General features: G+C 41.1%; 1 protein-coding gene across 8 annotated transcripts in view; it reads right to left on the bottom strand.

The window, feature by feature from the left end:
* Positions 1–22,775, bottom strand: part of COL14A1 (collagen type XIV alpha 1 chain) — a 253,923-nt gene that overhangs the window by 124,847 nt on the left and 106,301 nt on the right. For 3 of the 8 annotated variants that reach the window (XM_075495197.1, XM_075495199.1, XM_075495198.1), the window contains 8 exons: positions 21,125–21,178; positions 20,123–20,194; positions 18,120–18,155; positions 17,631–17,697; positions 16,935–17,123; positions 6,033–6,110; positions 4,911–5,066; positions 2,623–3,548 (listed from right to left, as the gene is read on the bottom strand). In XM_075495197.1, the coding sequence (XP_075351312.1) occupies positions 3,223–3,548; positions 4,911–5,066; positions 6,033–6,110; positions 16,935–17,123; positions 17,631–17,697; positions 18,120–18,155; positions 20,123–20,194; positions 21,125–21,178 (978 nt within the window). In that variant the 3' untranslated portion in view covers positions 2,623–3,222. Of the gene's footprint in view, positions 1–2,622; positions 3,549–3,680; positions 4,110–4,910; positions 5,067–6,032; positions 6,111–16,934; positions 17,124–17,630; positions 17,698–18,118; positions 18,156–18,343; positions 18,496–20,122; positions 20,195–21,124; positions 21,179–22,775 lie in introns of those variants that run through there. The other 5 variants (XM_075495201.1, XM_075495200.1, XM_075495202.1 and 2 more) reach the window with 5 other exon arrangements.

The raw sequence follows: 22,775 nt of genomic DNA, 5'->3' as shown, positions 1-22,775 counted from the left end.
GTAGCAGAAGATGCTGATGTGTTATCTGCCAAATTTTACAATGTTTGGTGAGGAAAATGTGTGGTTTCTATATCCATTGTATACAAGCATCATATAGGAAGAAAAACATTGTTTTATTTATGATTATATTTCATTATATGAAATAATGATTTGATATCGGGCATTTCTTTGGCATTCAGATGAGCTTATCCCAGGAAACGTTGCTATCCAGTGAACATGCAAACTTCATTTCCAAGTGAGTAACCACATTTAATTAACTAGTAAAAGTATTTTTTAAAAGCAGTAGGTTAAAGTAAATGCTCTTTTTTGTGTAAGGACCCAGTACGTACACTTTATTGGTAAGATCTGGGTGGCATCAGCTGTTCATCATGTGCTAATGCTTCACAGTCAGCAACTTAACTTTCTTAGGCTGTCTGGAAAAATACGAGACACTCCTCATTATTCAGAGACCAAATTTTGGAGAAAACGCTGACCATATGCATCTGCGTCTTACTTTTTTTGGCAAACATACAAATCCTGAATAATATTTTTATAACTTGGTAGTGCCCACCACTTACTTTTTATTACCAAGGTATACCCAGCAAGTGAACATATGACCAGGGATACGTGAAGCATTCTGCTTAGCGGGGTGCCAGTAAATGTCATTATAAATATAAAGTTAAAGCAAATTAACTAGTGCCATTAAAGTTTGTGCTTTAGTATATAAATTAAGTTACAAAACTGTAAGGAGTATGCCTCCCTCTCACCCCCAAGTTACCTCTCTGTTTGTTTGATTCACTGCGTGTACATCCCGTATGGCCTGAGGGGGAAGACGGTTGCATTGGCAGCCGGTCGGGTGCGTGTCCCACAGCTGGGGACCCCACAGGCCGGGGACACCCAGGTTCCCCGTGGGCAGAAGGGTGCAGTGCTGTTCCCAGCTGCTCCCCCAGCCCGGGCAACTGGGGACCAGTGCAGGAGCTGTTGGAGGGGCACGGCGTAGGTGACACCGGCCGCGCAGCACAGGCAGGCTCAGGGGTTTGGTCGGGCTGTTGCTGCTCATTTCAAATACGGGGCATGTAACACCCATTGCCTTATTTTGAAGCGTTTGACTATGTCTATGCCATCTTCCCTACATCCCTGGTTTTGCCCTGCCACTCTTCCTGGTCCCACAGGAACTTGAGGTTTGGATAAAGTGTTGCTTGATGACCAGTCTGGGGTGCAAATTCATTATGAGCTGTAACGTGAGGCTCAGAGTCTTTCTGAGACAACACAGGCAGATTGCTTGAATGCTGGTTTTCCCTCAGTGACCTTCTCAGAGTCGCTTCCACAGGACCTACCATTTGGCACAGCGTGGGGAAGACTCTAGAAAGTGTCAGTACAACACCTGGGGGCGAGCGTGCTGGCCGGGAAGGGGGCAGAGAGAGCGTTCCCGTTCGGGGTACGTTAACGTGGGTGTTCACTGCCAAGTGCGAGCAGGTAAATTAATCGCGCAATGCACCCATGACCTGTATTTTAGTAATAGCTCGCTCTCTGTCAGCTATGCCTGCCGAGCTATGACACGTACACGTGTGCACGCGCAGCCGTGCTCACTTGGTGCTTCAGTATTCGGTAAACTGGGGTTAAGCTACTTAGAGATAAAAGTCCGTAAGTTACATTATACTCTTCTAACTCCTTTGACTTTAAATGCAAGTCCAGGTAAGGAAAAGACATTCGACTCGCATTTCCATCAACTTTTCTCACCTTTCTCCCAGGAAGTGATGGGAGTCAGGCGTGAGAGAAGTTAACAGGAAAACAGAAACACAGCATAGGAAGTTACACAGAAGTGATACAGCCCCCTGGCAAGGACTTGCCCTGGGCTATACACAGCTGTGGGGGTTAGTCACCTGTATAAATGGTTTGTGTTACTAATGAGCCTGAATGCTAGGCCAGATAATTTGAGATTACACAGGAAAGGTACCAGTGAGTCTTCTTCCTGGTGAGCCAAGAGAGCGTCCGGCAGTGGCCAGAAGCAAAAGCTGACAGGTCTTTCCTTACCGAGCACAAACAGACCGAACCCAGTCAGGGGTGAGCAGGAGCGCAGTCCTGGATCCACAGGCCGTCCTCTCTCCGTGTCTCTACAGGGCTGGATTAAAAGCGTTCCAAATCTATGCTTTCAACTTAAACAAACATTTTTGAGCTTCTACTTTAAATCCTGCTTCGATGCTTAGTCTCCATAGTGCTGTTCGAAGCTGTTTATTGAGTGAGTCACTTTATAATTTACCTGGTTGGCTTTACCATAATGAATTGCTTTGTGCTCCTCAAGCGGTGGGGTTGGGGTTTTTCCTCCCTCTCGTCAGTAGCTGATCCAAGTTGCCTCCGCGACTATACCTGCCAGTCTTTTGACTTTGGCGTGTCAATATGCAAAATCTCACGTCCATAGATGGTACAACCACCTCATCTCATAGTTACTCTCTCCACTTGTTCACATATAATTTTAAAAATAAGGCTAAATATTGTTTATACTAAATGCCTATATCCCTTAAAATAAAACTGTTGCCCAAAAGTGTTGAAAAAGGAAAACGTATTTTCGTCTCTTTACATTCTGTTCCCCAAAGATCTATACCATTGTCCCAAGTTAAAAATCAATCAAATACAGAATTAACATATAAAAAGCTTGCCACTTTTATTTGCGTACAAAACAGAAATGAAAGAGGTTCGCAATAAATTATCAGTATGCTCCCACGGAACATTCTTGTGTATTTATATCATGTGGGTTAAAAAAAATACTCCATTAACGTAAGATTTCTTTGCAAAAGTAATAGCTGGGTTCAAGGAAACCTGATGATGCCTTGTTCTCCAGTGAATTTAGCAGGGTTACTCCACTAGTAAAGCAATCCATCCAAAACTAACACAACATAATCAACTGGAAAAACATGGATAAAAAAAACATTAACTTTTCGGACCGGTTCTACGTCCACCAGCTAGCCTGATGCGGTTTTTTAGATACAGTTTGGATAGTGTATGGAACAGCACTCCACAGAAAGATCTACAAGTGACCTTTCATCATCATCTAGCACCAACCCACTAACATACTAAGTTTCTGGCATGCAAGATAATTACCATTATTTGTTGTGTCAACTGGTCATGTACATTTTTTTTTTCTTCTTTCATACAAGAGCCTGTAAACATCTTCCGTGCCAGGTTAGGCACCTGGACAAAGGCCAAACACCGCTGCACATAAAACATTTCCCTTTTTTAAACAGTTCATTGAGAGGGTTTTTTTCCATTCGCCCTTTTGCGTACTGGAGTCTTGACGCTCCTTTTGGCTATCTTCCTTGTGAAGCGACTAATTCCTGGGGATCTCAGTTCAACGGCTTCCATCTCTTCTCGAACTGGAGTAAACTCTGGTTGAGCAAGATGAGGTGATGGATAGGAGGACTGGGAGTATGGGGATGGTAAGGGGTAGGACCCGTGAACTACGTACGGCTGTTGCTCACCATCATAAAGGTCCTCGGGGTCATAGATTTGGTAGGAGTTATGTGGCAACTGCACTACTGGGATGTCTTGATCAGTTGGCTCACCGTATCCACCTTAACCCACCACCACCAAGAGTATTCATACGGTTAACACAGGGGAAGGGGAGTAGAAAATTAAAGCACTCATTAGGAAATTGACATTTTATATATAGATATATTTATATATAATGTGTGTGAGTATATATATAATCTTTAAATACACATCTTTTATTCACATAAAGGAACAGTGAAAACATTTAACAAAATTAATAAGCTGGAGCAATTGGAAACCCACCAACAGACAGCCAAGTTAGTTGGAAACCACCACCAGAATTTGTCAAATGTCCAGTTGTAATACTGTGCTTATTATACGCTGCACAATCTGCCTGCTTAGCTGATTCCAATTATGGTCTAGAATACACGATTAACAGGCAAAATGGGTCAGGCAATACTTTTCAGCAGTGCAAGGAAGCTAAGTGCATGTACAGCAGCTAGTAAGTTCATTAGTGGTAGTCAATATCGTTGACGGAAAGCACAGAGCAGTTCAGCATCCACCTCTGACCTTCAGCCAAATGAGACCTGAACCAGAATGAGCCTTTCACCTTCTGGATTGGTAGCCATTGTAAGGGATTGGGCCTTAAAACAGGAAATGAACAACGGGGAGGGGAAGTGAGGAGAAAAGGATAGGAAGAGACGACAACAAAAACATTCAGGTAAGTAAAACATACAAATCGGCTCAGGGGCAGATTAAACCGTCAACATCAAACAAATATGCCTTATGTGTAACATTTGTATTAACTAGTGCTTTACTAATAAATTTCAATTTTAGGTTGGGCGACATAGTTTTGGGTAATTGTGTTAACTTCCTCCCATGGCCTCTCCGTGCTGTAATGAGACGGGAAAGTAAGACACAGAGAAGATGTAGAAAGAATCATTTTCTCCAGATTGCTTCACTGGTTAATGACGGACACGTGCATCCCTGTGTCAGGTTACACTACGAGGGGTTTAGTAAGGGTCATGCTCTCATGCCATTCGGAGGCACACAGAAGAGGAAGTTGAGCAACACGTTTGAAAAACTACAAATGTAAAAACTGCTGTCACAAACATTAGGAGGTGGGGATTGAACACACAGACTGTTCAGCTGAGATGGAGCAGGCTCATACAACTACACAAACACGTACAGGACAAAAACCCACTATGCGGGATCCGTTTTACAGGCCGGGCTCAGATGGTGGACTTCCTTTGGTCACTACGCTGGGGTCACCTTCTCTTCACGCTGTAGTCCCACAAAATACAGCAACACTGGACACGCATGTTTTTAGGGATCTACCATGTTTTAGCGCAAGGTTCACCAGTAGCCTCCATCTTACTTTGGCTGTTAGAAAATGCCACCCCCGCCTCTGCAAACGGCAGCCGCCCCGACTCCTGACTACTCACCTCCCATGCCGTAACCAGCGCAGGAGGACGGGTCGCAGTACCCCGGCGGGCCAGAAGGTCCCTGTGAGCCTGGGGGCCCCATGTGACCAGCAGGACCTCGTGGGCCTGGAGAGCCTGGTGGTCCCGGGCTGCCAGTTCGACTTTCTCCTGGAGGTCCTGCACAGAAGGGGGAGATGAAACATCTGAGCAGCGTTTTTCATAAAGCAGTGAGTTGAGGCCACCTTGGCAGGCTGGTGCTTGGAAACCATGGCACCGAGCGTGCTACAAACACTTCCAGGAGATAGATTGAGCAGAGGAGCTGGGCATTCTGGCTCAGACTCCCCCGGGCAAGCTGAGGGAAAGGCTGCAGCCTTCCTCTGGCAAGGAAGATGAAGCAGCAGCCAGAGAGGAGAGGTTCCCCGCTCCCGACGAGCCTCCTCTCTGGCCTCGGCTTCATCTTCCTTGCCAGAGACAGCTTTTAGCCAGTAATTTATACTAGAGCAAATGTTTCACTAAGCGTCAGACGCTGGGAAAGGCAGTTTCATGGGGAGAGGACAGTGCTGGATGCCTGCGCAGCTCCTGATTCACCCACTCCCTTCCAATACAGCTTCTGGGTAACGCTGTGCCTTGATACCGGTGCTCTAATGGCCAGAATATCCTAACAAAGTCAACGCAATTTTATGCCCGTTTCAACAGGACCTGGATCTCACCCTCTCTGCTTTTTCAGGAGCTAAATATAAATCCCTGTGATTAATGTGCTTCATTAATATACATTTCTCTGTCAAGTTACAGTTAGGTATGACCTTGAGTCAATGGGAAAACAAATGCAATTAATCCAGATTAATTTTTTCGCTTCCAGACTTCATCTCTGAAAAAAATAATTAAAACATTAAAAAAGAAGATTTTGGAGAAGCAGTTTATCACAGGGAAAAGGAAAATACTTGTGTGGCTGATGACACCATCACGTGACACATCACAAGGTCATATTGCATAGTAAGAAAATTATGACAGTTAAGATGCCTGACTACTGACGCTTCTGCTGCTTAAGCCTTAGAAGTGGAGGACAGAGCCATGCAGGTCTTAGCTGCTTTGCACATGAGTCAGAGTGGTCTAATGCAGGTGTCCCAAACGGAACGACTTTACCTGTAGATCCTGGTGGGCCTCGGGGTCCTTGTGTTCCAACACCTGGATTGCCTTTTTCTCCTTTCTCGCCTGGTAAACCTAAGGAAATAGTACTCTGATCAGAGTCACATTTTGAACAAAACGGTGAACAGTGTTTATTATTTAACCAGGATTATAGTTCCATATGTTATTTTTCGTCTAAAAACAGATGGCAGAGAAGGAAGGACGTAAAAATAAAGAATTATTTGGTTCTTTTTCCCTCCCTTCTCTGACAGCCTCTCAAGGGAAACATGGCATTCCTGGGGTCTTAAACATTCCTGCTGCCATGGTGGTTTCATCGAGGTGGTATGCAGAGGCATCGGCCAGTTTCCAGGCTGCACGTCCTGCTGGAAAGCTGCCTCTGGACTATACCAAGGTGCAACTATGGTAAGTCAGAAGAATCCTCAGAGCCCCACAAAGCTGTCTATAAATTACTGTGTGGCCCAGAAAAGTCAAATTTTTAATGCTACAGCCAATTTTCCTTCAAACATTCACCGACCAAACAGTGGTTCAGCATAAGATGGTTCTACGCGTAAATGGAGGGAGTTATCGTGGGTTATTGCAGAGTCTTGCTAAAATGCAAGGAGTTTCAGCACAGTCAAAACCTGTCCCCCCAAATGAAGCCAAATCTAAGATTTTCCCAGTCACGAAACTCTGATGTTGCAACATGCACAGCCACTGAGTTGTGTTCCTGCACTTGATCATGGCCCTAAATTTCTGTTGTTGAGTCTGATCCATGGAGATCAAAGATCTAGTAATCCAGAGAAGGCACTACCTTCTTCCAGCTTTCCATCTCCTTCTGCACTACCACTACGGCATCCTATAAAAACACTTTCTATACGCAGGGATCACAATGAGCGGTGTCAAACTAAAGTAGGTGTCAAAACTACAAATTCCAGACCCTGAGTTTCCACCAGTGACTTGGAAACTCTCATAAAGTCTGTGTTTGATTTGGATGGTTCAAAGACACCAAATCCAGGCTGGTTTGTGGGACTTTCCCCCCATTTTCCAGACCTCCCAGCACTGGTAATTGCTCTCACTGCTTCACAGCTTCCACACTTTCAGAATCAAAGCCAATATAGAGCACCTTCATAAAAACAAAGTAGAAAGAAAACAGCTGCTGCCCTTGATGAGGCAGTAGCTACAATTTCAACTGACTGGCCTCCTTCCTTTCCTTCTGCTCAGGTAACTATTACCTCTTAGGGAAAAACATCTGGAGGACACCTCATTTTTGCAAGGAGCCACAGAAGATTTTTTTTTTTCTTCCTAAGCTAATTTCTGATGGAAGCAAATAAGTGAGAACAAATTCTTAACTGTGGAAAAAAAATGTAATTAAAATGCATCACTGAAAAAGAATTGCTCACATCGAGTTTACAAAATAAGAGTCTACAGAATTACAGGGGATTTGGTGTTTGCTGAGGAGTTCTAGGTCTTCTACAGAACAGGTGGCTTCCAGGGCAATGTATCACATAGCAAAAACACAGGCCACACCACTGCAATCAGTAACTCCATACTGAGCATATAGTTTTTAACCTAAGCATGATGAGCTCTTTGTCTTACCTCTACAAGGCTTTTTGCCACTGTTCTGGCATAGTTTAAGTAGTTCCCATTTCCATTTTGTACCTTTTATTTCCTTTGGTTGCACAATTTTGTTGTTGAGTTAAAAAAAACCATGGTGACCACGGTAACTTTTGATGACCAGTTATTTTATCATAGAGAAATTATACAACCATAACCACTTCTCACAGCATTTTCCATTAGGGACTCTAAAGCTTTCCAAGTGGCTCTAGTAACACTGTATTGTACAGGAGAATCTTGGCCACCGAGAGAAGAAATACCATGGCCAAACTAAATCAGCAGGAAGTGGCAAAAGAGAGCAGGTGTGATAATCTGGGTGATGTTTACACCATTATTTTGCAAACAGCAGGTATCTCCCTCTTGCTTCTAGAGGATATCAGGCAGGACAGAGCAAGGTCTTGTACACCTCATCCCTGAATTTATGGATAACAAAATATTTATAAATATTTAGAAATATATATATTTCTAAAAGTGAAATCTGTGTGTTTGGTTGTCCTGAGCATTTAGTCATATGATGACTGCAATGCTGCATCAGTCTAACATGACTCCCTATTTATGTGAGCATATTAGAAGTGTTACCAAATGTTCCTTTGACCAGTGTAGGAACACAAGTGCCAGGGTGTACCCCAGAATGTGCTCTGACCTGGAGACTAACTCATGCCTCTAAAGTTATCTCCATCCCAGCTAGACCCAATACAAACACATTGGTTTGATTACCATAATTCTTCATTTCCTGAATTGCCTGCCAAGCTTATTGGCAAATTCTTGCTTGTATCATGCTCAGTAGCCAGATTTCTGATCACATAGCGTGTTATCTCATGACTGGCACTTGACACTGACTTCCAGGTATGCTCCACAGTGATATTCAAGGACCTGCAATTCTTGTGACCATGGGCTGGTTTCTCCTTTGCTGGTTTAATACTTTCACCTGTGCTTACTATGACACTCAAGGCACAGTGAGTGTCTCCTCCACTGTTTAAAATCTTAGGTGAAATTCTCAAAATGATCTGTAACCACAAGTCTCAAAACCTAACGAGCTGCCAAAGCTAGCTTTTCAAAAGGCATTTAGGCTTGGCAGCAAAACGAAGCCTAGTCTGATGCGTACAACTCAGTTAAGCACCTACACTCACTCTAGAGTACCTGAAGAGCTAGGCATTTAGGATAGTTTACAGAAGCCAGAGTGCTAAAGTGGTCACAATTAAATAAAGAAGAAATGCTGAAGGGAGGCATGCCATGAATGTACCCCTCTAGGAACAGCTCCCAGAGCTGACACCAGGCCACACATTTTACCCCTCTATCTACCTACCTAGAGAAATAGGTAAACACACGCGCACTGAAAGATTTGAATGACATCAGTGTCACGATCCCACTAGTTTTTACAATCCCTAGTCTGGGTAGGAGGCCAGCAGGGTTTCAGGAGGCTGTGGTCAATAGGGTTTCAGGGGTCTCTTCTCCCCTTTTCTAGTGCCCTTCCATTTCCCAGCATATTTGAGTCCCCGGAGAAGTCCAGAGCTCATTCCACAGTGCAGACAGCAGCACAAAGTGGCTCTGCCACGCTGAGACCCACCTCTCCTATGCTGAGACCCATCCCACATGCAGGCTCTGCAGATTTTTAGATGATGGCATATAGCTGAAATCCAGAAATCTTGGATGTTCAAGTGTAGACAATCCTGATGATGTGGCTTGGATACATGACTGTATGTTCTCCCCTACTGAATGGTTCTGACTACCGCCTCAGCATACATTAGGCCAAAAAGATTAAGAATGGCTCTCTAGCCTAACTGCTCAAAAACTTATCAAGGAGAGGGAGGCCTTGTTTGAGATCTTATTCCAAGATCTAATATCCAAAACACAGAGGAATATATTCATCAAACGGGACCACAAGACCTTCTCCCAGTGGTGGTAGTAGGTAGGAAAGGAATGCAGCTTCAAATTTCCTGAAATTATGCTCTAACCGTTTAGCCACTGGAGAAAAGCTGGAGAGGAACTAGCACTGCCATCTCTTCTATCAAGCCTCCTTCTCATCTAATCTTACAATTTTCTATCTTGCTTGTACACCACAGCTTTCTCTTACAACTAAATTAGTTCCTACCAGCCTTTTGCAGGTAGATAATGAGCAACCTCTGGCCAAACTACAAGATTAGTAAAAGCGATGTGACCAGGTTGATGAAGGTGTAGCCTTGAGCTAATACAACCTTGTTGCTAAGGAAGGGCTCAGCACTGTTAATACAACCCCTTTGGTGATCTCTGAACAACAGCAGAGCAAATTTGTGTCTGACTGCTGTCTACTAACATGCTGCAGTACACCTACCTAACCTCATGGTTGTACAAGGTACCTATTGGTCTTGTTCAGACTGTTTTAGACTTTCAAATTATAAAGTGTCCAAAAAGTAAGTTTCAGGAATTTTATACCATAGCCTTTGGTAGCCCTAGCTCCTAAATCTCACTGAAGGTCAATGGGTCTTAAGTGTTTAAATTACTCAGGCATCTTGAAATTTGCTAACATATTTTCTTCTGGGATTCTTAGCAATGTAATACATGGGATTCCTGCTCTCAGAGGCTGTCTTCCAAGTCCATGTCCTGGTTTCAGTTGAGATGAACCATAAGAGATGAAGCCCAAAGTCATGGACTAAATGAACTCAGTGGACATTTTGTGGACATTTGTGGACATTTGTGGACATTTATAGACATTTTACAAATATTTTGTAGGGGTGGTCCATAGACTAAGGGAATGATATGTGTGTATTATATCAAAGGATGGGAAGGGTGATGGTGGGTAATGAGAATGTATTGGATAGTGTGAGACCTGAGCATGACGTAAATGGTATGGAATAAGGGGTGGATACTGTCCTGGTTTCAGTTGAGATAGAGTTAATTTTCTTTATAGTGGCTGGTATGGGGCTATGTTTTGGATTTGTGCTGAAGACAGTGTTGATAATACAGAGATGTTTTAGTTGTTGCTGTACTAGTCAAGGACTTTTCAGCTTCCCATGCTCTGCCAGGTGCAGAAGAAGCTGGGAGGGGACACAGCCAGGATCGTTGATCCAAACTGACCAAAGGGCTATTCCATACCACATGACGTCATGTTCAGTATATAAAGCTGGGGAAGAAGAAGGAAGGGGGGACATTTGGAGTGATGGCGTTTGTCTTCCCATGTAACCTTTATGCGTGATGGAGCCCTGCTTTCCTGGAGATGGCTGAACACCTGCCTGCCCATGGGAAGTAGCGAATTAATTCCTTGCTTTGCTTTGCTTGCGTGCGTGGCTTTTGCTTTACCTATTAAACTGTTTTTATCTCAACCCTCAAGTTTTCTTACTTTCGCTCTTCCGATTCTCTCCCCCATCCCACCGAGGGGGAGTGAGCAAGCGGCTGCGTGGTGCTTAGTTGCCGGCTGGGGCTAAACCACGACAGTCCAGTATGAACCTCCTGTTTGCAATCCAGCATTTGGTAAGCAGAGATTGCAGTTTCAGTCAGAAGTGCTATTCAGAACCTTTGATGAATGACTGCATTGCACATTGTATGTAGGAAGCAGTCCTAGGTGGCAGATATATGCTCTAACCTACTGCATATCCCTGGGGGAACCTGCCAAAAAAACCACGTCATCTGTGATCAACAACTGAATTCCACCCATTTTAAAGACAAATTTCTCAGGTAAACTTCTTGTCCTGCATTCCAAATGGAGTTTCCAGATACCTAAATTTGCTTAGCCCTGGCTTGCTTCAAACATATGGAGACACTCTGTTGAATTCGCTACTTCTGCTGCAGGCCTTTTAACAAGGTAAACTCATCTAAATTGTCTCTTACCATACATGCCCTGTGAGGAAATGCTTGCTATTTGCAAAAGGCAAAGTCTGTATGTGTGGATTGCTTTGATCATAAGAAGACTGGCCCATGACAACCGTCTGGAATCTACACAGACATTTAGTACAAGGACCATTGCTTATCCGACTGTACAATAACATTACACGGTGACTTCAAAGACAATTGCCACAATGTTTTCAAATCACAGCCTTCCATGCACTCTATTATTATTCTTCACACACACAAGAACACACACCGATACGTGATGTTCACAGAATAAACTGCAGTAAGAAATGATAAATATGGAACAAATCTGCTCAGGCTAAGAATAAAATGTTCATTCTGGAACAAGTTATGAAGCTCTTGTGCAGGGCAAACCTTCTTTGAAATCACATGGATATCAAGTTCCTAAAGCAAACATGCTGAAGGCCAAGATACAAGTCTGCTTCAGGTTTCTTTTAGTCTAATTTCCAGTAAAGTTCACCCAAGTGAAAGAGAACATAAACCCTGAAGCAAGAACACCCTAATCCTAAGGCAAAACTCACATGAGTTAAAATTGAGCACTCCATGGGCTTCCCTAATGGACTTTCCACCAAAGCTCTTTAATGAGAGTAAGTTAACAGACCTCTTGGTAATGGTTGTATGTACTTGGTAATGGTTCTCTCCTATAAGTGACAGAACATTCAAAAGTCACCCATTTCGCTTTCTATCAAGATCACCTTTGCATTTCATTAGAGTATAGCTTACAGAAAGTCAACCAGACAAGATATCACTCTCCATTTAAGTTACTGTAATGGTTAATCACTCTCAGGGACAAAAGTGTGTATCAGAATTTGTCATTTGAGTTAGAGTGGCTTCAGATTCTAGTAACTGTTTTCATATTTGTGCTCTGGACATACTTCAGCAATACCATCAAACTGTCTCTCCCCCTTCACGCTAACCACTTTTTTATGTCTTGTCCCCATCCAAAATAAGCAATGGCATGGGTTCAGCCCCATGGAGATCACAAGCAACTGAAATCAATTATTTCCAATGCTCTGCTAAAGATGCCTCTAAAAGCATCAGTTATTAAAAACAAAACCAAGATCATGAACACATTCTCTAGCAAAGAAAATTAAGTCTCCATGGTTTCTGCGTGAAAGGGAATCTTAGGTATTGCTTATCTATTTTTGGCTTTAAGAGAATACTGTCCTTTGAGGAGAACTGCATATTGCAATTAAGAAAAATTGAACTGCTACCAAAAATGTCCTCTTTCAAAGATGTTCAATTGTAGCCATAATGTATAATAACACAGGGTGATTATTTTTATCCAGATGAGCTAAAATTGGAAATAAAAAATATTTAATTGACTCAACTAGCAAAAGTTCAATTTAATTCCATTGGAATTTTGCCATCAGAGCTGTAAACACATGGCTTTTGATAACACATGTTTAACTAACTCTTTCATATGAAGCTGGAAAGAAAATATGGATGAAGCTGTACTTGAGAATAGTGACTTTCCCAGTGACAGCTTAGGTATTTTATTATATTTTAATCATAGGGGGATGGAATGAGTAGCCATAAGTTTTGTGTGTCACTTCAGGACACACCATAAGAGCAGCAGTCCACCCAGCAGCAGAACAACAACTGCGTTTTCACAGCATCTGAAACCTAGCAGTGCCTCAGCGTAATTTTTACTACAGCTTTTACATTTTCCTCAAAGTTGAGAAAACTACCCATGTATTATAAAAATAACTAAAAAAAAAAAAGAAAAAAACCCACGCTGAGTCTTTGCTTTTTTATATTATTTTCCATAAGTCCAACTACTTCCTGAGCACTCAGAAGCCAGACACGAATTATTGAAGTCCCAGTTCATAAACATAAAATCAAAACAAAAGATGTTCGAACTAGCTGAAATAAAAATAGAAACCAGTGCTGTGCACTAGTTAAAATAAAAATAGAGATGAGTGCTGTGAATAATAAGTGTTTGGGTTTGGTTTTTTTCAAACTCCTATATTTATGCAAATATGTAAGAGAACAAAATTCTAGTAATTTATCTGGGATTATGTACTATAGGGGACTGAAAACACAATGTGGCCTCCTTAATCTTCAAATCACCGGTCCAATTCAAATGGCCTGTTGGGGGACCAATAGAATGTTAATATTGCTAACAAATACTGAGATTGCCAGAGGTGTTTCTTTTCACACCATTAGAAAAATACAACAGATAAGACCCCACAGTGTACGGCTAAAACAATGATCAGCTGGGGAAACTAAATAACAAATCTCTTACTGTGATCCTAATCCACTTATGTCTACACTGGGAAAAAATAGATCTCATCTGGCAACAGACAAGAACTGAATCTGTCAAGAGAATGACTTATCTTTTCTCACTGAGGTGGTCTTTCTTGGAAAGACCAGCTCAGTGTGTTACTAGTGAGAGAATACATCCAGGAATGGGACGCCCTGGAACTAGAAGTTCAAGTGGAGGTTTCTAACAAAACTCCAAGACACTCTCTCAATCCAAGCCTCCTTCCAAAACATCTGATTAATGCTTGGCAGAGTGACAAGGTAAACAAGGGAAGTTATTGGCCAGGCAAGTTAGCAGGGAAGTTCACTGATGTCAAGATCTCTCACTGCTGACATTTTCCAGTAAAGCTCTTTGTGCATGATTTCTAAGCAGTTCCACACACTGCTTTCAGAAGTTCCCCTTTCTCACAGGCTGAACGAGTGGTGGGCAAGAGAGGGGAGTAGGAGGAAATGTCTAGCCTCCCCCCACCTTTTCTCTTCCCACTCTACCAGCACCTTGCCACTCAGCTGCTCAGAACCAGTAACAGGTTCTTGCAGCAATCCCAATAGTTTGAACTCTGAGGGAGAAAAAACAACACTCTACTGAATAAACAAACCACTTTTTTTCCCTTTTAATGTCTTTTTAGTACGCTCTATGGACACTGCTGTCACTCTTGCAGTGTATTTTCCATACTTAAAGGTGGAGGCCAACTTTTCAGAGTTGCTAATCTGGCACTGGTTTTGAACATTAAATTGACTTCATATACAACCAAAACGCTGATGACATCAGCAAAAAGAAACACATTGTTCATAAAGAGTTCCAGGTGGCTGGCTGGAGACCTTCAGGACAGGACTCTACATTGTGACTTGCTGAACAAGTTAAATACAAACAATGCTTCAGAACACAGCATGGGGTGGGGCCTGAGTCCATTTACCCTCTTCTCTGTATTCACTGGAAACTAAAAACCCTTCCATCCGGAAGCAGAGGAATTTTAGTCTGCTACTTCACTGTATGATATGTAGTTAGGAATCAAGTGAGAACTGGGAATGCACAAGAAACTTCCAATCAATCTCCACAAGCATGAGGCTGGTAAAAATAATTTTTATTTTTCATTGCTGCATTTTGGGGTTAGCTTAGAGCATTTCCTTAGAAATGGATTCTGAAATATCCCAAGGGTCTATACAACTCAAAACGTATCTTTCTATTAAATAAACTGCTACTACATCAGGCACACTATCAATCTAAAATTTCAGTTGCTTCTGAAGAAATTAAATGCTCAAGGACTAATAAATTATTCTATATTTTTTCCTAGGTTCTAAATGAGCTCCTTCCTTTTCCTTCCAGTTTCTGTGCAAGACTCCAGTTACGTGAATGTCCTAAAACCCATTTTCACTAAAATAAAGCCAATTATTTTGTCTCTTAAGTTTACACATAGATTCTTTTTTCTTAAAACAATCTCATTTTAAGCTATAAATACTGTAAAACACTCCCAACATTTGGCATCACATTTTATGAAAATCTGCAGAGAGCCCTGGCTGACTGATTATAGTTCTTGACGTATGCTTGATAAGTGCTTGCTCTTTACCAAGTATGAAACTCCCCACAAGCATTACCTGCCAAAATCAGTCCCTTCTAACATCAGTTATCCGTAAAGACAGGAAAAGAATAATATTATTTTTTAATGTGCTTTTACCCTTTCTGTACTCACTCTATTACCAGGGCTGTTTCCCAGATATTAATATTACCAGCAGTGGGTTAACCCACATCATGTTTCATTTAAATGACTCTATCTAATCACTCTGTGATTTCATAGTAGTACAACACGCGGATCTGGGCCTCAGCACAGCAAATACGATGGAAAATACATGCTAAATGCCGGACAGGTTTCCCTTTTTGTAGCCTGGCATTTTGGTTCCTCCATTCCTGAAGCCCCAGCAAAATATTCTGTGTACTTAAACAGTTCTTGCCTGACAAGCCGTTTAAAATACACTAGTATTTTAAGCAACTACGCTGAAATCTGCATTCAGTCTTTCTGGGTCACCACTTTTAAAGTCAGTTCCTCACTTGCTGTCTCTTCCACTTTTCTTTCCTACTTGCCTCCCACCCCCTCATTCCTTCTTTTTTCTGGACAGTGTCTGGTCTTTGCTCAGCTGGAGCAGGCAGCAGCATGACTGAGAGGCTAGTACCCTAAACCTTGCCTCTTTTTTCAAGAAGGTAATTAGAATTACAGTCTTGAGGGGAAGAAAGGACCCACAGACTCACAGGTTCACTCAAAGACTTCCTTTTCAAAACAATGCTTTAACTCTGGTCATCATGGCTACTGTGAACTGGAACTATTAAGCTCCTGAACTGAACAGCCTTCATAGCAATTCACTTTTAAAATCCCATTTTAAATTTTGTAACAGCAACACTAATTCGTCACTCTTGAATATCACATTTGTCTCTTGGGTTTTTGGTCACTTCCTCATGTGATGGTCTTCAAAGCACTTTCACAATCATAGATCCACTCAGTACTGCCTCTGTTAGTGCTACTCTGGTACACCAAAGATTGCCAGGGTTGCACAGAGAGAGAGTAAATCAAAACATGGAGCTTGTTTCTTTATTAGACAATGCTGGAGGTGGAAAGGAGAAAGGGATCTAGCATACACAGAAGAATACAGAGGAGAATTACTGTAAATGAACAGTTAATTGCATTACTTCTTTCTGACCTCACCATTTCCTCTCCTTGATCCTCTCAACCCCTCATACACTAGGATTTTTTTCCCTCTTCTTATCAACCTTGCTTCTTTCAGACTATCACAACTTGGAAATCTTGAGACTGACACATTTCAAGTTTAGCAGAAAAGCTCAGTCTTTCCTCAGTCTTTCCCCAACACAAATCTATCAGTTTTGCAGCTGCCTTTTCCAAAAGCTCCTTTGCTTATACATTTACAGCTCCAGTTTACTTTAGAGTCCTACTAAGATGCAAGCATGATGTGATGTGATGTGCCCAATCAGATGCCACCAATCTTCAGCAGTTTAGGCATTTAACCTCTGCCTGATCCTGCCAAATCACACCTGGCAAAGCATGCATTACCTTCATGACAAAGTCTCCAGAGCTTTCATTATGGTCTGGGTTGAGCTCACCAATCAACTAGTGAGAGAACTGTTGTTCTCACATTTAGGTAGGAGACAAAAGCCATCAGAATGTATCAGGAAAGAGGTGTATCTTTTTGTATGCGAAGTACGAAGCCTACCTCTTTCTCCTGGTCTTCCTGGTTGACCAGGACTTCCTGGAAACCCTTGCATGCCTGGTGATCCTTGTTCACCCTGTGGCCCTGGAGCCCCTGGCCGACCTGGCTCACCAGGAGGTCCTGCGATGGTTCGTGTTGAGACAGACTGGCTTGGAATCTGGTTCAGAATTGAGTTATATCTTGCCATATGACCTGTCAGGAAAAAATGTCCTCATTTTCAAGTTGCAGTGGGGAATCTGGTTCAGCTAAGTTTGAACAAAGCACTGGCAGGTCCTCAAGGCTGTGGTCTGTTGTGCTTTGATAATATGAAGTTGTGCACTTGGTGGTGGAGAAACACTGGTTTCAGGAATACACAGAAAAGGGGAAGAACTATTGTGTAGAATTTTATTTCCTTGCTTTGATGGGGTTTTTTCTTGTATTTTATGTTTATAAAAATTTAAAATCGTTACAGCAGAAGCTTCTGTATACTATAATAGATTGGAGACAATTCAGGCTTCTTTTAGATGCCTGATGCTAATCAGCTCTAATTGGACATAAATCCATTTTAACGTAAATCTAGTCAGAACACAAATCCTGACTGTCTAGCCTAAACCAAACAGATCCCCTTGGATGCTCTGAAAAGCACGATATTTGTAAGTAATTGTGGCAGGAAAAGATCCATTCTAGAGACAGAAGCATCTGAGCTATCGATGTACTTACCCTGGATGAGTTGTTCACACACTTGCCGAGCAACAGCACGCACCATGGCTTGGGACTGGAGATCACCCTGGATAACAACAGCAGCAGTCATAACACAATTTTTTGCATCATTTCTGTCTTGAAAACGCTTAGAGCAATGAAAGACATTTATTATCCCTGAGAGATTCTGTCTGCACAGAAGAGAAAAAGGTCAAAAAAGTTTTGGGATTTCCCTGGTTCCCATTACTGTTTTTAGCCAGCAGAGGTTGGAGAAGATAACCCTAATGAGAGATTTGGGGACATGCTTAATGCCACATACTTCTCACCTTCAAAACATTACTATAGCTGTATATAAGACAATGTCTGGAAAAGAAGGAAAGTTTGCCTGATTGCACAGAGAAAATTATTGTGCCTGTAAACACAGAAAAACATAAATTGTCGGAGAAAGCTTTTTATGAGACAGAAGGCCAGACAAGAAAAAAAAGGTGGCTAACATGAACATAGACTTACCCGCTCACCCCTTTCACCCTTAGCTCCAGGAGGACCCTATGAAAAGATTCAATACAAAATTAATTCTCATTTTGTTCTTGCTTAAAATTTTTAATGCCTAAATGTTGTCTCCCTTGCAGCATCACAGTAAAAGGAGAAAAACCAAACAAGGAACATGGTTTCAGAAGGCTATGTGACAATAAAGAATATACGTTTTCCTCTTCAGTATTCAATAAAATGTTCACCTTTGGCAATTACATGGCGACAATGACTTTCTCAGGGGTTTGTCACATACTGAACTCTCTTGTTTAAAATGTCAGCAAAGGCAGGCCACCAGATGATGCATTTCACATGGCTGAAATGGGTCTAACCATCACTGAGTATAAGGAAGAGAAGGCTGATGGGAGACAAAATATCGGTCTGAAATTTGTAGCATTTGCTGCACCGAGACTCTGCATCAGCTGTGAAATTAGTCAGCAATGGGATTAAACTGCAGAGAAAATTAAGTTTGACATTAAAGATAATATAATACTGTAATGGTGGTGAGGATCTTTATGGATTGGAACAAGTTGTCTAGGGCAGTTACAACTTCACCAATGGAGGTTTTTTGGGGTAGGCTAGACATCTCTCAGGAACTCCTGAAGTGAGGAAAGGTCTGCATGAAGAGATAACCAGCTGACTGATGCATGGTTAAAGCACAGCTTATTCTATCTTGGGAAAGAAGAAACTCCTACAAAGACTGCAAGATTATTTCTAGGCCTCTTTTCTATTACTCTACCTTTTGAGAAAGACAGTTATTGAAACTCAATAATTTTTTACCCACCTAGCTGTTTTTTCAGAACTACTAGAGTCTAAACATTCACAGCAGAGGTCTTACATGACTCACAGGAATATCTACACTCTAGGAAATCTAGTTCAATATCTGGAACATATGTTTGGACAGGAACTGAATAGTCAGCATGCTATACATTGATAGTAATAAGTTCCATAGCTCATCAAATCTCCTTAGTAGATTTCATGATTACACTTAGAAACTATGCAGACCTGAGCATTAGGTTATTATCTTTGCTTATATATTATCAGTCATTTCATTTCGACTTAACCAAATAAAAATGCTTGCATTGGACTAAATCTCCAGAGCAAACTGAATTTTGAAAAGAAAATTCTATTCTATAAATTGAGTCAGAAGTACACACTGTCACATTCTGATGCCTTTAAATATTAAATAGAACAGCCACTGGAAAAATTTGAGCAGGCTTTATAATTAAACAAGTGGTCAAATGTTAAAATGTGAATGCACAATATTATCTGAACTGTTAGCAAGAAAAAGAGGTCCACTGTAAATATTTTCTTTTACATAATTTACACACTCATTTTATAGTTGTATTCCTTTCTTCTAGTTAAACTGGGGTTTTTTTAATAATAAAGGAAATAATATCTGAAAGACAAACTTAGTATTAGAGGTTCCTAATACTTATTTTCAGTATAGAGGGTGTAATTTTCCATGCAATGAAACTGACGATCAAATTTATAATAACATTCTAGAAAAAGCCCTGATCATTAGTCAGTTGCCCTGATGTAAACCCAGAGTAACCATGAAAGCCAGTTTTTTTATTCATGCAATATTTTCACAGTTTGAAAATCAGAATAATATTTTGGAAAGATTCAGGTTAATAAATGGCATACTTTAATTTCCAGAGAGTTGCTCAAAGTGCAAAAGAAAAAAAGGAGAAAGTAATAACAGACAGACTACAAATTCACATACTGTTATATTTTTAACTTATGTGTTTTAATCTTGTGTTTTGACTCTCTAATCCCTATATTCCAAACATTGTAGGTAAGATCAACAAATAAATTTAATTATGAAGAATGAACAAAGACCAATATGATGTTTCACTTAGCCACTAACTGCAAACAGATCACAAGCTACAAATATTGAGAAGTTCTGTAAAACAGTGAAGCCAGGATCAGAAACCAATTAATCCACAATGGCAAATATAGCAATATTAATTAATTTTACTCACAGGAGCTCCAACATCACCTTGTGGCCCCTGGCTTCCAGTAACACCTGGAACACCTGGAGCACCAGGTATGCCCTACATGGAAAAAGAGAAAGGAAATACTTAGTGGTGATGAGAATCAACATCCATGAATCCTGATGGGAGAAATAACTGTGTGATGAAGAGGAAGTTCACAAAGCAGACCGTACACAGGCAGTTCTGCAAATCAAAGACCGGACATGCTGGGAGAGAGGACTAAGAAGTACATGTTGCAGGAAAAAGAGCACCAAAAGCACAGCTCTGAGAAAAGCACTCAAGAAAAATGGACTTGTGTTGCTTGCTTTCTGAAACAGGCACAGATTGCTGAACCACAAGACTAAATCCTGTGAAGTTACTACCATGTTCAGGGGGGATGACTCAGAACATTCTTTGTAAAAAGAACAAGGTTGCTTGGAGAATACTCAATACCATCAGCAGTTTCACCTAACGTCTTAAATCTATCAAGAAGGCATTAACTTTGCCTAGCTGCCCTAGCTGAGAAGGATGAGACTGATTCTGGAGGCAACATGCGTCTTGCTTTGAAGGCTGAATGTGGCCTCTGCTGTCTACCTTGATTAGTCTATGAAAGCATTTGAATACCTGCACTCACCTCCAGACCAAGCAAAACTTGGCTGTTCAGTTCAACTAACAATCCTAATTGCAATTTCTCACAAAAAGAAAGTCTTGTTTCAAATGTTCAGAGCACTAATTCCCTTTATATAGTGCAGTTACTTGACTAAAAACAAGCTATCAATCCAATGATGGAACAACTGTCTCCCCTTCCCATAGGAGACATTTTTCTTGAGCTAAGTAAGAGTGGAAAGAAATGACACTGGACAAGCAGCTCCCTGCCAACCCTGTGTGTCATGAGAATTTTAACTTCCCTTGGCCTTGGTCTATCCACTGAAGCCTAGATAACAGAGTGACCTACAAACCCTCAAAGTCCTGCTGACTTTTACAGTAACGAATTCCATGGGCAATACTCACCATTGGGCCAGGAGGTCCTTGTGGGCCTGTGGGTCCATCTTTGCCAGGAAGGCCCTATAAAAGAGAAATATATGGAATTTTATCAGCTTTTTATATGTACTTCATGAATTTGTTCCATTTCATCTAGAAGACTTTTTTTTTCTTTTTGTTCTTTCTTAAATTAATAACTGGTGGTAGTGGTTGCTTAGAAGAAGATTCCCTTATTTGCCCTGGGGAGGGTTTATTTCTGAAAAGAAGCTATAGCGTCGCCAATATTAAAAAAAAAAATCCAACTAGTCTCACAATACCTTTGAAGTAAGAAGCAATGCAAAACTCTTTGTACTGGCAATTTTCACCTCTGAGTGAATTTCAGTTCTAACGCTGCTGTAGTGAGGCAAATGAGAGCGTTTGCTGTCAGACTTAGAGCTCTACCACAAGATAGGCCACACTTCTACATCTGTTCTCACTGGTTGCAACTATTCACAGTCCCACTGATTAAGTGCTGAAAGATGGCAATTGAGAGTCTACCTCTCTGCCCAGCAATACTGTACATATGTACTAGCTATCACCGAGGTCCTGATTCAGGAAGCAGCAGGAATGCTCATGTGGTTTACATTATGAACGTGCTTCAGAGCTTCCAGAAATGAGAGCCAAAAACTAAAGATAACTTGGAAACTGGAAGGCAAGCAAATCATACAAAAAAGACTGACCAGATGTAGAAGAAAATACACTACTAATAAAGTATTCTTGCAAATTAACCAATATGCACATTTTGTATCCACATGCTGTAAAGCATAGGTTTCTGAACAGCCTGGTTACAAGTCAATTCTTTAATTACTACACAGCCTAAAAAAAGAGAAATATGATCTTATCTCTGGCTCAAACCCAGAATATGGAGGTGAGAGTAGAAGGAAAGAGAGGGTTTGAAAGTGTTTATGCTGACACACACAGTAAAGAACATTGCAGGCCTCAGTATCTCATAGAGCTTCAGAAGAAAAATTGACATCTTTTTCATTTTGTACTTTTTTTCTGAAACTTTATTTCTGACATGGTTTTAGTAATGGATATAGCATGAACTACTAGTTTTATGCTTTACATAATTTGGAAACTATGATTCAAACCTGCTATCGTATGGCATAAAAAAACTGGCTGGGGAATATTATCTGCCATGTACCTGGAAAGGATTTTTTAAAATTCCACCAGAAGGGTGTTTCAATGGTAAAATAAGCCACATAGTCAACTCATATTATGTTATCTATGCATCCTTAGAATTGATAAGGAAATACTTTCCTATTTCACAGTGTAGCCAGATGGTTCCTGAAGCTCCAAGGACCAAAGCAGCTCCCCTATCACAGTAAGAACTAAAGCAAATGTAACAGCTAAGTGGCATTGAAATAAAGATACTAGTAATGTCTCTATCACAGTAGTTTTAAGATATATACAGAGAAAAGATTGCAAGCTTAGCTCAATTAAATAAATTCGCAAAGGAAAGTGTGTTCAGTCTTCAAAATTGGTGTTTCTAGAGGAAACAGAGAATGGTATAAGGAACTTTGAAATGCATTAAAAATTATAAAATGGGGTTTCTGATATTCTCTGGAAGAAGCATGTAGTTGTGAACAATGTTTTGAAAACTTCAATGACAGCTATTCACAGTTTTATAACAACATGGAAG

This window comes from Mycteria americana, chromosome 2 (assembly GCF_035582795.1).
Source record: "Mycteria americana isolate JAX WOST 10 ecotype Jacksonville Zoo and Gardens chromosome 2, USCA_MyAme_1.0, whole genome shotgun sequence".
NCBI classification, from domain to species: Eukaryota; Metazoa; Chordata; class Aves; order Ciconiiformes; family Ciconiidae; genus Mycteria; species Mycteria americana.
Note: the sequence above shows the minus strand (reverse complement) of the source record. Positions and strands in the feature narration are given on the sequence as shown.